General features: G+C 38.7%; 1 protein-coding gene across 1 annotated transcript in view; it reads left to right on the top strand.

The window, feature by feature from the left end:
* Positions 1-16,374, top strand: part of DDX10 (DEAD-box helicase 10) — a 381,553-nt gene that overhangs the window by 31,788 nt on the left and 333,391 nt on the right. The window contains 1 exon segment of the mRNA XM_007936575.2: positions 6,958-7,042. Coding sequence (XP_007934766.2) covers positions 6,958-7,042 — 85 coding nt within the window.

Raw genomic sequence — 16,374 nt, 5'->3', positions numbered from 1 at the left:
TGTCTCTCAATCCTTTGAAGATACCTAAATATAATTCTTTTGAATTCCTTATCAGAGAGTTCTAATGCTGCTTCTTCCTCAGGGATGTGTTCTGGGTCTATATCCTGTTCCTTTGTTTCTACCACTTTATCTTGCTTCTTTGTGTGGATTGTGGTGGTTCTGTTGTCTCTGAGACATTGTGGTGCTGTTGTATTTAGATCTCTGTTAACTGTTTGTGAAGGTTAAGTCAGGCTCTTCTTGGTGGTTGTTTATATGTTTGGTCTGTTGGTGGAGAAGGAAGTTGTGGTTGTCACTTAGTATGTGAAGCTGCAGTAGGTGTGGGTGTAGTTGTGTCGTATGGGGACTGTTGCTGTCTTCCACTCAGTTAGACAGAAATAACAGTTGAATAACCATCAAAAAAGTAAAAGCAAATGGACAAAAAATGCTCCATGTAATCATAGGAACAGTAACTTAAAAAAGAAAAAAGGGAAAATGAAAAAAAAATAAAAAAAAAACCTTCAATATTTGGGGAGAGGGCAATAAGAGAAAAAAGGTATAGAAGGAGAATAATGAAGAAAAAAATGGGAAAATTGCCAAAAGAAAAAGAAGGAATGGGGTTAATTGTGAGAAAGAAAAAAAATTCACAGCCAGAACAGTGGAAAGAAAAATAGCTGAAAACTATAATCTTGGAGGGGAAGAATAAAGAATAGTAGTAAAAAGGACAAAAGTAATAACAATAATAGTAGTTTTAAAACAAACAAACAAATAGTAGTTTTTAAATAACAGAAAAAAGAAAAAGAAAACCGGGGCATGGCGGGGCACGTTGCCTCTGTCTGAGCACACAGACTTGGATGGGATTCTTGCCGGCCCAGAAGGTGGGTGGTAGTGAGGGATAGCCACATGCATCTCTGTTCACGAAGAGGGTATGGGGTATAAGAGTAACAAGGGGAATGTCGCACCTTTCCATTCGTCTGGGTCTGGACTGTCCTTGGCGTTCCCGGCAAGTGGAGCCTTTTCAAGTCCCTGGAATCTGGGAGAACGCTGTTGCTTTAAATATCCAAAATGGTCAAACTGCTTGTAAGCATTCAAAATGGCTGCGCCCTCCAGACAGGTAAAAGTCCACTGCTCAGTCCTCTTCACTGCTTCCCCTTTTATTCCCCAGCCACCAGAGCAGTCCTCCGTGCATTCCCTGGGTAGCAGGGCTGATTTTTAGGTTAATTCTTAGGTACTACCACCAACTCAGCAATATCTAAGCTGTCTGGGCCATCAGGATTGCTGCACACCACAGCTCCGTATGTCTCCTTTTTTGGTGTTTTCATGCCAAGTCTTCTGATAGTTGGAGTTTAGTCTGCTTCTATATCCTTCCTTTCAAGGCTCAGGAGTCCAGGATTATCTTCTGTATCTGTGTTCATTGGTTCTCCTTTTCTTTGTTGGAGTGTCTGTGTGGTCTCTGCCTATTCTGCCATCCTACCGGAACTCCCGATTCAACATTTTTACATGTATAATTCAGTGTCATTGCTTACATTGTCTGCAACCATTCACACCCTCCTTTTCTGAGTTGTTCCTTTTCCATTAACATAAACTCATTGCCCCTTAAGGTTCCTAACTAATCTTTCAAGTTGCTGTTGTCAATTTGATCCTATAGAAATCGATCTTAAAGGGCATAATGCTCAAGGTAGGTATTTCTTTTTCCTAGTTAAGCTAAACTTTTGTTTGGTTGTAAGAAGAGTTCAGGGGATATTTTTGGTTTAAGGTATAAAGATTAATTCAGGGATTAATTTAGGGTTTCATTCAGCCTGCATTAAAATGTAACCGTTTCTTTAGTTACAAATATAATTACCAAACCACTGTATTACTGGTAATACCTGTGACTTTGTCTCCAATTGTCATAAATATTTTCATAACACAGTATGGTTTTGGCAGGTGTTCTGAGATATTGTTTATACTCATTAATATTTTGATTATAGTGGCTATTAGACACACAAGTAGATCATGTGAGTTAATGTCTCAAACAAGTATATACATTAATATGTTGTTGTTGTTGTTGTTGTTGTTATGTGCCGTCGAGTCGGCCCCGACTCATAGCGACCCCTCCTTGAGTTTCCGAGGCAGTATCACTACGGAGTAGGATTGCCCAACCTTCCTTCCAAGGAGTGGCTGGTGGGTTTGAACCACCAGCCTTCTGGTTAGCAGTCAAGTGCTTTAGCCACTGTGCTACCAGAGCACCTATACATTGATATATTAGACATTAAAAAGGTTGATGTGTGTATTTCATTATGTTTTTCTTTTGTAATTTATTTTATTTTATACATTTAAAAACATTATTCTGAGAATGGAATCATGGGGTTTACCTATGGCATAAAAAATGTTAAGAATATCTGTTATAATTAAATAAGTTTACTTCCCGTGAATGTATCTATATGGACAAAATAGTATTACTTTGAATGTTTTAAACATTCAAGTAAACAATAACATTATACATATTAATCTATGACTTTTTTTTTAAAGTAAATTTTTATTGTGATTTGGGTGAAAATTTACAGAACAAATTCATTTTCCATATAGCAGTTTGTACATATTTTGTCTCAACGTTGACTGCAGTTCCCCACAGTGTAACAGCTCTCTTCCCAACTTACTCCCTGTAGTTACCTTTTCCCTGTGCCTTCCTTCCCATGCACTCCCGCCCCACCCAGCTGTCTCCCTTTGTGCACACTGCCCTTCTGTTCTCCCATGATCGATCACTCCAACTAGCGTATATCTACCTGATGTATATGTTTAGCCCATAAATGTAAAGATCCAATTTATTTGTGTAGTCTTTCCCATAGAATGAATTTATTTATCTGGTTATTTATCCATTCTCATTATAATGGACATTTAAGTTTTGAGTTTATTTTCTGTTCTAAAAATTGTTCAAAGAATATTCTAAAACTTTCTTCATGTGTATATGTTCAGGAATTTCTTTTGCGTATACTAGTTTTTTTTTTTTTTAATTTTATATATAGTTGAGTTTATTTTTAATGAACAATACATTCTGGGCTAAGATGCATAGTCCCAGTTTTAATGAAACATAGCAGCCTTGCTCTGCCCCTTCTTGCTGTCCAGAACTATCTACTAACAATCCTTTATTTTTTAATTTTCATTCCTACCTATGCGTTCCTGCCCTCTGAGCTAGCTCCCTTTGCAAATAATGCCCTTCTGATCTCCATAGTTGATTGTTTTTAGGAGTGTGTATCTACCTGGTATAAATGTTCACCTTGTACATCTGTCTGTTGTTTGGCTGGAAGTCATAGGAGTAAGTTCACTTCTAGGCCCAAAGGGTGACTGTAGGCCGTAGTCTTGGGAGTTTCACCAGTCTTTGTCAGACCAGTAAGCCTGGTCTTTTTTTATGATTTTGAATTTTGTTCCGTATTTTTCTCCCATTCTATCCAGGGTCTTATACACTGATCCCTTTCTAAGTGGTTCATAGTGGTAGCAAGGCACCATCTAGTTCTGGTCTTAGGGTTATGTAGGCAAAGGCTTATATCCACTAGTGTCTTGGACTAATTATTTCCATGTGTCTTTGTTTTTTTTATTCTTCTTTGCTCAGGATGAGGAGAGACCAAGTGTTGTATCTTAGATGGCTGCTTACGAGCTTTTAAAGACCTCAGTCACTACTTGCCAAAGTAGATTATGGAACAGTGCTTTTGCATTCTATGTTATGCCGATTGAGCTTGATGTCCCGCCAGCATGGTCCCAAGCCCCTGTGCCCAAGAACTTGCTTGCTCAGGGTGTTTGGCTATGGCTGAGAAGTTACCATAACTTTGCCCCCTGTTAACTCTATTATAGACATGGACATTCCTATAGCACATACAAATACGTGTGTAGAAATACTGTCTACCAAACTTATATGTTGTCATAAGTATATTCTCTTTTGCCTAAATGTACCTAAGCAGTCAGCCTGTCTACCTATGTATCTACCCATAGATTAATGTTTGTTATTACAGATAATGCAGTATTGTGTATGTAAGTATTGTGTATGTAAAAGTGTTAATCTTTGTTTTCTGTACCGCTTGTATACATCTGTGTGTTTTCCTTTTCCTTAGTGTTACTGTGTTGGTCATTTGCTTTTGGTATATTGCCTTCCCCTTCACCCAAATCAATACTTGTCTTGTACTTATCCAGCAATTTTGAAGAATCTTTTTTTTTTCTTTTTCTTTTGGTATTTTGCTTCATATTTCAAAGTAATATTCTTATATTGCTATTTTTTAATTTATCAAGTTTAGAAATTACCTAATGAATTCTTTTTATGATAGTTGAGGATTTACTTCTCTCACTACCACCCCTTTAAATACTACCTGTCTTCTGCTACTTCTATCTTTTCAGTATAGTTTTATCAAGATTTTGTTAAATAAACTTTAGTATTTACATTATTTTGACTATGTAATTATTGTTTGCTGCTGAGGGAAGATGTAGCCTAACATTATTTCCTTTGTTGAACTTTTTTTTTATTTTACTTTGAGTTATTTGCCTTTTTATAAAATTTCTTTATAAGACTAACCTACCAACTTTTCCTTCCTCCCTTCCTATTTATTTTTCTTATTTTCTCTTTGTAGAAGTATTTCAGCTCTTTGATTAATCCTGTAACATTCCTATTGTTGTTTTTTCCTCTTGGCCTTCTCTAGTTCTTCTTGGGGGAATTCTTTGACATTTTGTTTCAGCTTTCCTAGTAAAGTTCTTATTTTTAAGTTCTAAGAGAGCCTCCTTGTTCTTTTATACAGGCTCTTGTTCTCATCTGCTGAATGCATTGTTTCTTTTCTCTCTGAAGATGTTACATTTATTTTCTAAGTTTTATCTTCTCCCCACATTGTTTCTGTTCCTGCTGTGTTCCATTTTTATTCTTTTTATTGTCTCTATCTTTCAAGTTTGAAGCTTTTCTAAAATGTCTTTAATTGGATGTCATTTTATGTATAAAAACAAGATGCCAAAAAGCTTATTTCAGTTAATTTGTACGTAAATGAGACTTGCTGACTGATGGTTTTCAGTGAAAGCTGGTTTGGACAGAGTTGATCATTTTATGAGGGACTTCAATGTCCAAGTCTTTTCTCTTTGAACATTGTTTTTCAAGGAAGAATACTTTGATCTCATGAGCAGAGGGATTAAGCTTGCTGCTGGCTTTGTGGAAGCCTTGCATGGAAGTCGAGGAGCCCTAGTGGGGCACATGGTTAAGTGCTTAGCTGCTAACAGAAAGGTTGGTGGTTAGAACTCACCAAGCAGCTCAATGGGAGAAAGACCTGGTAATCAGCTCCCATAAGGATTGCAGCCATGATAATCCTGTGGGGCAGTCCTACATTGTCACATGGGTCCGTATGAGTCAGAATCAACTTGATGGACCCTAACACAACAGCAAGGAAGTCAATTCAGGGGCCTCCCAATCAGTCTGTAGACTTTCACTCAAAAACAAACAAAAGAAACAGGAAAAAACAAACAAAACAAAACCCCAGTAGAACTGTCCCATATGGTTTCTAAGGCTATAAATCTTTATAGAGGAGCTCTGGCAGTTCAAACCCACCAGCCACTCCTCGGAAGGAAGGTTGGGCAATCTACTTCCATAGGATATTGCCTTGGAAACCAAGGAGGGGGGTTGCTTTGAGTCGGTCCAAGTTGACAGCACATAACAACAACAACAACAACAACAAATCTTTATAGAAGATTTGGACTGACTCATCTTTCTTCACAGAGCGTCTGGTGGGTTTGAACCGCCAGCTTTTCATTAGCAGCCAAATTCTTTAACTACTGCACCACCAGAGCTCCTTACTTTTACTCTGTATCTGTTTTCTTCCTGGTTCTGGTGTCTTAGCATCTGAATGCTTTCTTTGGAATAAGCCTTTCAGTCTCCATCAGGGTAGCTAAATGTATAGGATAAGAGAGGGGACCTGAAAGTCTGACTGTTGCTTTTAGCTTATCTTGTTTTTACAACTCTGAAACTTGCCCCTGCCTCTGAGGTACCTGGTTACTTCAATTTGAGAGAGAGATTGAGAGAGAGATTGAGAGATTGAGAGATTGAGAGATTGAGAGAGAGAGAGAGAGAGAGAGAGACGGGTTCTTAGTATCTCTGTTCTGTTTTTCTTGCCACCTTCCTAAAAATTGAAGGCTTTAGTGATTTTTGATGCCCATAGGTATTACTGTTTTACAATGCTTTTTTTTTTGCGGGGGGTGTTCAGCCCTTTTTTCTAGGATAGAAATTGATCTGAAGTCCTTACAGCATATCTGTAAAAAATTAAAAGTAGGTAGTTCTTTTAAGGAAATGAGAGCAGGAGTCTCTGGAAAGGAATGGAAACTTCAGTCCCTAGTAATATGTATGGACTAATTATTGCTAGGGAGCTCTGGTAGTGTAGTGCCTGAAGCACTTGATTGCTGACCAGAAGGCTGGCAGTTCAAACCCACCAGCCACTCCTCAGAAGGAAGATGGGGCAATCTACTTCCGTAGTGTCACCGCTTTGGCAACCCAAGGAGGGGTCGCTATGAGTTAGGTCCGACTTGGGCACATAACAACAACAGTTACTGCTAGGAAATAAGGAAGGGGACTTATAACTTAGAAAGACATTATCAGTTTGAATGGAGATGGGAGTAGCAGGAAAAGTAAATCTTCATTTAAATTTAGAAGCCAGTTTTATAGTTCCTAGGAGGCCATGAGTAGTGTTTCTTTTAGTTATTAAATTTCAGGGTATTTAATTCTGTTTGATGCAAACCAATCTGTCTCTTCTGTGTCAGACATGAAGTAGTCTTCACATTCAAACACTGCCATTAATTTTGCCAAAGGACAGAAGTGTTTATTATCTGTTAGTATATTCAATTAGTTTTATTTTTAATAGAGTTCACAGATGGTAACTATCAGTTTGTTGTGATTGAAAGCCTTGGTGAACATGATTATAATGTAAAAATAGTGCAGCGGGGCAGATCTTGAAACTGATTTCTTAACTTGACATTCTTTTTGTACAGATTTCCCAGCTGTGAATTGGGTTCTTCAGTTTGATTGTCCAGAGGATGCCAACACGTATATTCATAGAGCAGGTAGAACCGCCAGGTAGGTTTCTTGGTCCACTTCTTTGCTTTTTCTTCTCATCTAAAACAAATCATGCTTCCCCAACTGCAGACAAACAAAAAATGAGGAATTGAAGTAAATATGTGGTGGTTTGGCATTTTTTGGTGTAGGTTGATAGCAATTTGACAGCTATCGGAAGTTATTATGGCCAACACTTTATGGTTAGTGCTGAGAAGAATCCCTGAAAATCTTAAGAGCATTATTGTAGCTTTTTGTTTTAACATTACTCCCTTTCTCACCAGAGTTGCTCACAGAGCAGCATCTCGTTGAATGCTAATGGCCCCTCAGTAAAACATAGGACCTTTGTTATCCCTATTTTCAGATGAAGAATCTTAAGTCTTTGAGTAGTTAAAGAATTTGTTCAACAATCAAATCAAAAGATTTATTGAACAAATCTTATACCTAGGCAGTATGGGTCCTCTAGCTTAAATCTGTGATCTTCTGTGATGGATAGATGATAATAAGAGGCAAGGTAGTTTTGCATTATAGGTTTTTCTTCTCTGTTTTTCTAGTGAAGGAATTAGTGGTACTTCTAGGGGCTAATTTCAGATATTTATTCTTTCTTTGTCACCCCCTCATCCCACTGTCACCAGGTTGTTTCTGATTCATAGCAACCCTATGTAGGACAGCGTGGAACTGCCCCATAGGGTTTCCAAGGCTGTAAATCTTTATGGGAGCGAATTGCCTCATCTTTCTCCTGCTGGTAGTTCATTCGGTCTGGTGGGTTTGAACCACTGACCTTTTGGTTAGTAGCTGAATACTTTAACTACTGTGCTACCTGAGCTCCTTACCCCAGTAAAAGTACCCCATATTTGACCAAAAGGTCACTGGTAGTTCAGTGGTAGAATTTTTGCCTTCCATGTGGGAAATCTGGGTTCATTTCCTAGCTAGTGTAACTCATGCTTACCTACCACCCATCTGTCAGTGGAGGCTTGCGTGTTGGTATGATGCTGACCATGTTTTAGTGGAGCTTCCATTCTAAAAAAGACTAGGAAGAAAGACCTGACAATCTGTTGAAAATGAGCCAATGAAAATCCTATTGATCACAATGACTTGGTCCTTAACTGATCATAGGGATGGTATAGGACTGGGCAGCAGCTCATTTAATTGGCATGATATTGCCATGAATTAGGGGCAAACTTGATGGCAGCCAGCAACAAAAACATTTGCCCAAGAGCTGTGTGGAAAAGGATATAGCAAGATCATAGTCATTTATGGCTAAATGGCATAGAATTGTATCTGAATGAATAAAAGGCTAATGAACTTTTTCATTGTTATTGAGGTTGCATTTTGATGTTTAAAGAATAATAGAATTTGTGTAGTATGTATTTCTGGAGCACATCTGAATGTTAAGTGTGGTACCAGGTGCTAAATGGTGTGGCTTACTTGTAAAGACACTGGTCTGGGGAACCTTTATTTTATGCTGTGCAGAAGAGTTAACATAGCCAGCTTGAGACTGCTATCCTTATAAAAGCCTACTGTCAAGACTGGAATCTGGGAACTTGGCTAGTTTTTAATTCCCTGTGGTGATACACATATTCCCTAAATGATGAAGTTAACTTACTGTACCTCTAGTGTATAAACAATATGATTCATTCTGAAGCCTTATTCATTCTTGGAGTCTGGAATTTTGGTACATGCTAGGTAGAGGGCACCTACTCACAACCCCTAATAAAACATTGGGTGCTGAGTCTCTGATGGACTTTTCTGGGCAGAAATATTGCACACATGTTGCTGCAGTATCATTGCTGGAGGAAAAGTATGCTTTCTGTGACTGGGGAGGAACAGAGCCCGCACATGGAATACTCTGTGTTCTGGTCACCTAGTGCTGCTCTGATAAGAATATATACTACAAATGCCACAAATAACAAACAGGAGTTTATTCTTACAATTTGGAGGCTTTAAGTCCTAGTTCAAAGTGCCAGGCTCTAGGGGCTAGGTGAAAGCCCCTCAACCTTGGGGTCCAGCTCTGCCTCCTGTTCCTGGCCCACTGGAGCTAGAGGCATTTCTTCACTCAGACAGCTGGTGGCTGCTGAGGCTGACAAACCCACAGATAAAAAGGCACAGTCCCGATGTTACCAAACCACACAGCAGGCCATTAATTTAAGTCCATTGGAAGTCCCAAGGTTGGCAGAGCATGGCAGGCTGCTGAACAACGACATGGCTACACGTCCAAGCATGCCATAAGCTAGAGACCATTCCCAGAGCTGCTGCTTATATATGGGAAGCAGACCACATACCCAAAGGAGGTATTCAGCTGCTTATGGTAGATCCCACCATGGAGTTGATTGCCAGTCTCATCATGGGGAATAACTACCAGCCACTCAACCAGGCCCAGCCAAGTTGACAGACATAACTACCACACTCTATATTCTGCATTTGTCTTTTCCCCTTATGATCTATGTATGATTTCTACACTGCTGTAATAATTCTTAGCTGTGAGTACAACTATGTTATGTATATTTACAAAGTCTTTTCAAGCCTTCTTGTATCAAATAGTTGCTCAGGTAAGGTAAGTTAAAACATACAATTCATATATATGGAAGGAAACTTTCTTTGTTGGTTACCAGGGGAGGGGAGGGAAGAGAACACTTACGGGGGGGAGGGGGAAACCCATACAACTCAATGTGGCTTTGAGGTTCAGCATGATACAGGGATATGACTTTTTGTTCAGTAAAATGTTAAGTTCAAGTTAAAACTAGATAAAGAATCTTGGTAGCGCCATAGTTAAGCACACTTCACTAAAAACTAAAAGTTTGGTGGTTTGATCCACATAGCAGCTCTGGTGCAAAGAAAGACTTGCTGATCTGCTTCCATACAGATTATAGCTCAGAAAACCCTGTGGGGCAGTTCTACTTTGTCATGCAGGTGTCTGTTAGCTGAAATTTTCTTGATGGCATCTAACAACAATAACAACAACTAGATTGCTTCTGTACTTTTTTTTCCGATGATCTTATAAAACTTGTAGGGACTTCTGGGGTCTTACAAAGATTTTTAGGCTTCTTAAACCTGAATTATATCAGGTATATTAAATGTGTGATAACCATTTGTTTTATTATATTCTTATTAAACCTATTTATTATTCGATTTTAAGGGTATTTTTAAAAAGACATTAAACTAGATTTCCCTGGAGATCATCTCTTCCCATTCATTCTCCTAATCAGAGTTTATGGAATTTCCTCAATTTGTAGGTTGTAGCTTTTGATTAAATTTGGAAAAATTTCTTCTGTATTTCTTCAGATAGTTTCTATGCCCCAGATTTTCCTCTCTTTTAGGAACTTCAGTTACATGTATCTTAGGTTGCTTGATTTTCTCCCATAGGTCCTTGAGGCCCTCTTCATTGTTTGTCTGTCTTTTTCTTTCTGTGATTAATTTGGATGATTTCTTTTGATCTGTCTTCAAAGTGACTGATTCTTTCTTCTCTTGTATCCAGTGTACCATCACTTGTCTGTGAAGTTTGTCATACTGTGGTTGCTTTTGTGTTGCTGTGATGCTGGAGCTGTGCCCACTGTATTTCAAATACCAGCAGGATCACCCATGGTAGACAGGTTTTGGTGGCACTTCCAAACTAAGAAAGGCTAGGAAGAAGGATGTGGCAGTCCACTTCTGAAAAAAATGGGCCACTGTAAGCCTTATGAATAGCAGTGGAGCATTGTCTTGATATAGTGCTGGAAAATGAGCCCCTCAGGTTGGAAGGCACTCAAAATGCAGTGGGGGATGAGTCGCCTCCTCAAAGTAGAGTTGACCGTAATGATGTGGATGGGGTAAAACTTTCTGGACCTTCATTTGCTGGTGTGGTATGACTTAAAATGAGAAGAAACAGCTGCAAACTTCAATTACTAATTGGAATGTGGAAAGTATGAAGTGTGAATATAGAAAAACTAGAAGTTGTCAAAAATGAATTAGAATGCATAAAGACTGATATATTAAGCATTAGTGAGCTGAAATGGACTAATATTGGACATTTTGAATTGGACAGTCATGCTCTGATGGGAATGATGAAGAAGAATGGTGTTGCATTCTTTGTCAAAAAGAACATCTCAAGACCTATCATGGAAATACAGTGCTGTTAGTTATAGGGTAATACCAATATCTTTACAAGGAAGACCAGTTAATAAAACCATTATTCACATTTACACGCCAACCACTAAAGCCACAGATGAAGAAACTGAATGTGTTACCAGCTGTGATAGTTGGAGCAGTCAACTTGGCTGGACCACAATTCTGTGTGGTTTAAGCAGTTGTGATGTTATTCCCATGATGGGATCAGATGTATACGTTTTGAGCAGCCACTCTGTTGAAAGGGAGTTTCCCTAGGAGTGTGACTTGCTTCCAGTATATTCATGGACATCCTGGGAAAAGAGACACTCTTCTTGTGGATCGGGATTCTGTTGTGCTGCCTCCAACTGTCTGTGCGCGAACAATCCACCATTTGGCCTGGAGATCTTGGATTTGTTATTCGTTGGAGTCAACAGCCAGTTTACTGCCTGCCAACCTTGAGCTCGTCAGCCCCTGCAGCTGCATGAGTCGGGAAAAGCCTCCAGCTTGACAAGAACTTTGAACTTGTCAGCGTCTATAAGTGTGTGAGCCATTTTCTAAGATAAATTTCTCTTTCTCTCTCTATATAAGCTTTACTGGTTTTGTTTCTCTAGAGAACCCAGTTTAACACACCAACTTCTATAGTCTGAAATTGGCCAAACATGCAAGCAAGATGCATTGTTGATTGCTGGTGATTGAAATGGAAAAAAGTCGAAAATGAAGATGCATTGGTAGTTGGAAAATATGGCCTTGGTGATAGAAATGACACCAGAGATCGCTGATAGAATTTTGCATGATCAATGACTTCATTGCAGATGTCTTTTTTCAACAGTATGAACAGGAACTATACATGTGGACCATGCCAGATGGCATGCAAAAAAGTCAAACCAACTACATGTGTGGAAAGAGATGATAGACAAGCTCAGTATCATCAGTCAGAACAAAACCAGGAGCTGACTGCAGAATAGACCATCAGTTGCTCATATTCAAGTTCAGCTTGAAGCTGAAGAAAATTAAAAAGTCCATGAGAGCCAAATTAGGACCTTGAGAGTATCCCACCCAAATTTAGAGACCATCCCAAGAATAGATTTGACACACTGAATACTAATTAGCACAGACCAGATAAGTTGTGGGATGACATCAAGGACATCATACATGAAGAAAGCAAAAAGGTCATTAAAAGAACAAGAAGAAAGAAATGACCAAAATGAATATCAAAAGAGGCCCTGAAACTTGCTCCTGAACAGAGTAGCTAAAGTGAATGAAAGAGATGATGAAGAATAGTTGAACAAAAGATTTCAGAGGGTAGCTTGAGAAGATAAAGTATTACTATGAAATGTACAAAGACCTGGAGTTAGAAAATTAGAAGAACACGCTCAGTAATTTTCAGTCTGAAAGAACTGAAAAAATACAAGTCTTGAGTTGCAATATTGAAGGATTCTGTGGGCAAAATATTGAATGATACAGCAAGCATCAAAAGGAAATGGAAGGAATACACAGAGTTACTATACCAAAAACAATTGGTTGATGTTCATCCATTTCAGGAGGCAGCATATGATCAAGATTCAATGATACTGAAGGAGGAAATCCAAGTTGCACTGAAGGAATTGGCAGAAAAGAGGCTTCAGGAATTGATAGAATATGTATTGAGATGTTTCAGCAAATAGATGTGGTGCTAGAGCTGCTTACTTGTCTGTGCCAAGAAATTTGGAAGGGTGAGCCAACAGAATGAGGAAATTATTGAACCATATCATTAATATCACATGCAAGTAAAATTTTGTTGAAAATAATTCACAAATAATTGCAGCAGTACATAGGAAACTGCCAGACATTCAAGCTGGATCAGGGGAAGGCATGGAATGAGGGATATCACTGCTGATGTCAGATGGATCTTGGCTAAAAGCAAAAAATATCAGAAAGATATTTACCTGTGTTTTATTGACTATGGAAATGGATTCATCTGTATTTTGGATAAAATTGTGAAGAATGGGAATTCCAGAACACTTAATTGTGCTCATGAGGAACCTGTACATAGACCAAATGGCAATTGTTTGAGCAGAACAAGGGGATACTTCATGTTTTAAAATCAGGAAAAGTGTGTGTCATGGTTGTATCCTTTCACTATACTTAACCCAGTCTGTATGCTGAGCAGATAATCTGAGAAACTGGACTATATGAAGAAGAGCACAGCTTCAGGATTGGAAGAAGTCTCATTAACAACCTGCGGTGTGTGGTGACACAACCTTGCTTGCTGAAAGTGAAGAAGGCTTAAGGCACTTACTGATGAAGATCAAAGACTGCAGCCTTTAGTATGGATTACGTCTGAATATAAAACAAAAATCATCATCAACAATTTGGTTAACTGCACCAATAAGCAACATGATAAATGAGAGAAGGTTGAAGTTGTCAAGGATTTCATTTTACTTGTATCCACAATCAGTGCCCATGGAAGCAGCAGTCAGGGGATCAAGTGACATACTGCATTAGGCAGATCTGCTGCAAAAGACTTCTTTAAAGTGCTAAAAAGCACTTTGAAGATTAAGGTGTACCTGACAGAATTGTTTCAGAACTCTTATTTGCGTGAAAGCTGGAGAGGAATAAGGCAGACCACAGAAGAACTGATGTATTTGAATTGCATGTTGGCGAAGAATGTTGAATATTTCATGGGTCATCAGAAGAATGAACAAATCTGTCTTGGAAGAGTTATAGCCGGAATGTTCCTTAGAAATGAGGATGGCCAGACTTTATCTCTTATACTTTGGTCATGTTTCAGAAGGGAGCAGTCCCTGGGGAAGGATATCACGCATGATAAAGTAGAGGTCAACGAGAAAGGAGAACACCTTCAATGAAATGGATTGACACAGCAGTGGCAACATTGGATTCAAGCATGGTGATGACCGTGGGGATGGTGGAGGACCAGGCAGTGTTTTGTTCTGTTGTATGTAGGGTCGCTATGAGTCAAAACCGACTTGATGGTACTTGACAACGTCCAATATGTTTGTCCAGGCCTGTTATAGGAATTTTTTATTTCAGGTATTTCATTTCTCAGTTTCAGGATTTGCTGCTGGTTCTCCAAATATTTCTGGAAATTGTCTTTATCTTTTTGCTCATTCTGTCCTCCTTGTTGATATTTTAAAAAGCACATTCATCGAGTTACTTTAAAGTCCTTGTCAAGGACTTTAAATTCCAATACCTGATTTTTTTTTTGTTGTTGTTGTTGGCTGATTTTTCTCTTGCCTATGTATGAATCATGTTTTTCTGCTTTTTTTTCAGGATTTATAATTTTTTAAAAAAAATCTACTGTATATTGTGGGAGCTCACAACACTGTGTATTGTGTATAATAGTTGAAACTGGAGTAAATAACGTTCTTCTCTTATCTTCCTTTTTTTTATTAAGTCTCCCTCCTTCCTTTCCTCTCTTCCTTTCTTCCATCCATCAATCCATCCATCCAGAGGGAGAGTGATTTTTCCTGTTTGAAGCAACTAGTGTGATGACCTTTTTCACTTTGATTCAGTCACGAGGTGGTTTGTGGTAGAGTTGTGGCTTTAACTCCTCTAGCACAGTGTTTTTCAACATTGGCATTATTTTGGGCCAGATAATTACTTGTTGTTGAGGGGCTGTCATGTGCATTTGTAGGATGTTTGGCAGCATTTTTGGCCTGTACCTATTAATGCCAGTAGCACCCCCTCAAGTTAAACAACCAAAAATGTCTCCAAACCAAAAGTAAAACCAAACTTACTCCCATCAAGTTGATTTGACTCACAGTGACCCCTTCTTGGGTTTCTGAGGTGCTATCTATACAGAGACCAATTTTCCTTCCGAGGAGTGGCTAGTGGGCTTGAACTACCAGCCTTCCGGTTAGCAGTCAAATGCCTTAGGCAATATGACACCAGAGACATTGCCAAATTCCCCTGAGGGGCAAAATTTCTTTTGTTGAAGACCACTGCCCTGTTTGTTGCTGCTGTTATTAGTTGCTGTGGAGTGGATCCCCACTCATGGGGTCCTTTTGAATTCTAAAAACTGCTCTAACAACTTCTTAGAATTAAAAAGCTGGGGGCTTAAGAAAATCTCGCTTCTTTTTCAGCCCAGCCACCGGCTTCTTTGTAGCCACAGAGTTGGTATTTTTGCTCTTAATGTAAGTTGATTTAATACTCAAAATACTTGCTTAAAAGTCTTTAGTTAGATTCAGTTAACCTCTGGCTTCAAAGTCATTGGGGTTGAGGTTAAGCCTCTTGCACTAAACTTCCCAAGATTGCTAGACCTTGAAATCTTGGGCTGCTATTGGAAACTAAGAAATTGGAAGTTATCTTTCCAGCCCTGTTCACAGTGTCTGCTTACTGACCAAAATTTCCTTGAAAGAAAATTAACTTGGTAGAAATACCTTTGTTTTGGAGAACTTTGGTTGCATAGTGCTTATGGCATCTGACTGCTAACCGGAAGGCTGGAGGTTCAAACCCACCAGCCACTCCTTGGAAGGAAGGTTGGGCAGTCTATTGCCATAGTGATACCACCTTGGAAACCCAAGGAGGGTTCGCTATGAGTCGGATCCAAATCCACGGCAGTGAGTGAAAGTAAGATTTAAATGTTACAGTAATATGTGCTCATAGGTTCATCAAAAGTTTGTTGTTTTACCTCATCCAAACAAAGACTATTTCTTTAGTGTGGTTGCTTTTCTGCCCAAATCCCTGGTTTAGCAAGTGACCCAGATGTGAAAAAGTCCTCTACTTCTTGTTTATCTAGGAATGCCATCTGTAATTTAGTACTTTTAGATTTCTTTCTGTCCACGGATTTTATGGCATTAAAGAAAAGTATAAGTTTGTTTATCAGTTGATTTTATTTGAGGTGAAGTGAAAGTTTTTCATAGCTTTCTACATCCTATGCAGAAGTTGAACTCTTCTTTCATTTTCATTTTGTAATTTACATGGAGAGTATTTAATCAAATTCAGATTTATCCTATGGGCCATCTTCAAACATGGGCTATCGTAAAAAATGTACTCATTTCAATTACATGCATTTATTTTGATCAATGTGAAGGAAGGGAGAAAATTGTTAATTAATGAAAGAAAATAATTTAAAAATAAGATTTGTGTACTAGAGTGTTGAAAGTAAAACTTTATTGTAACTAATTGCAAAAACGACAAGGAGGCCACATGTTCTGACCTTCTCTAATCTGACCTTCTCTAATCCCACAAGGGGAAGACAGGATTACCAGCAGTAACCCAAGGCCTATTCCTGCCAGGCCAGACATGTTGCCTTCCTCCAGCCCTTTCTTCAA

The sequence above is a fragment of the Orycteropus afer genome, unplaced genomic scaffold, assembly GCF_000298275.1.
Source record: "Orycteropus afer afer isolate SDZICR_OR568_19922 unplaced genomic scaffold, OryAfe1.0 scaffold00036, whole genome shotgun sequence".
In the NCBI taxonomy this organism is placed as follows: Eukaryota; Metazoa; Chordata; class Mammalia; order Tubulidentata; family Orycteropodidae; genus Orycteropus; species Orycteropus afer.
The sequence above is the reverse complement of the archived record's forward strand: the minus strand, read 5'-3'. Positions and strand labels throughout refer to the sequence as shown.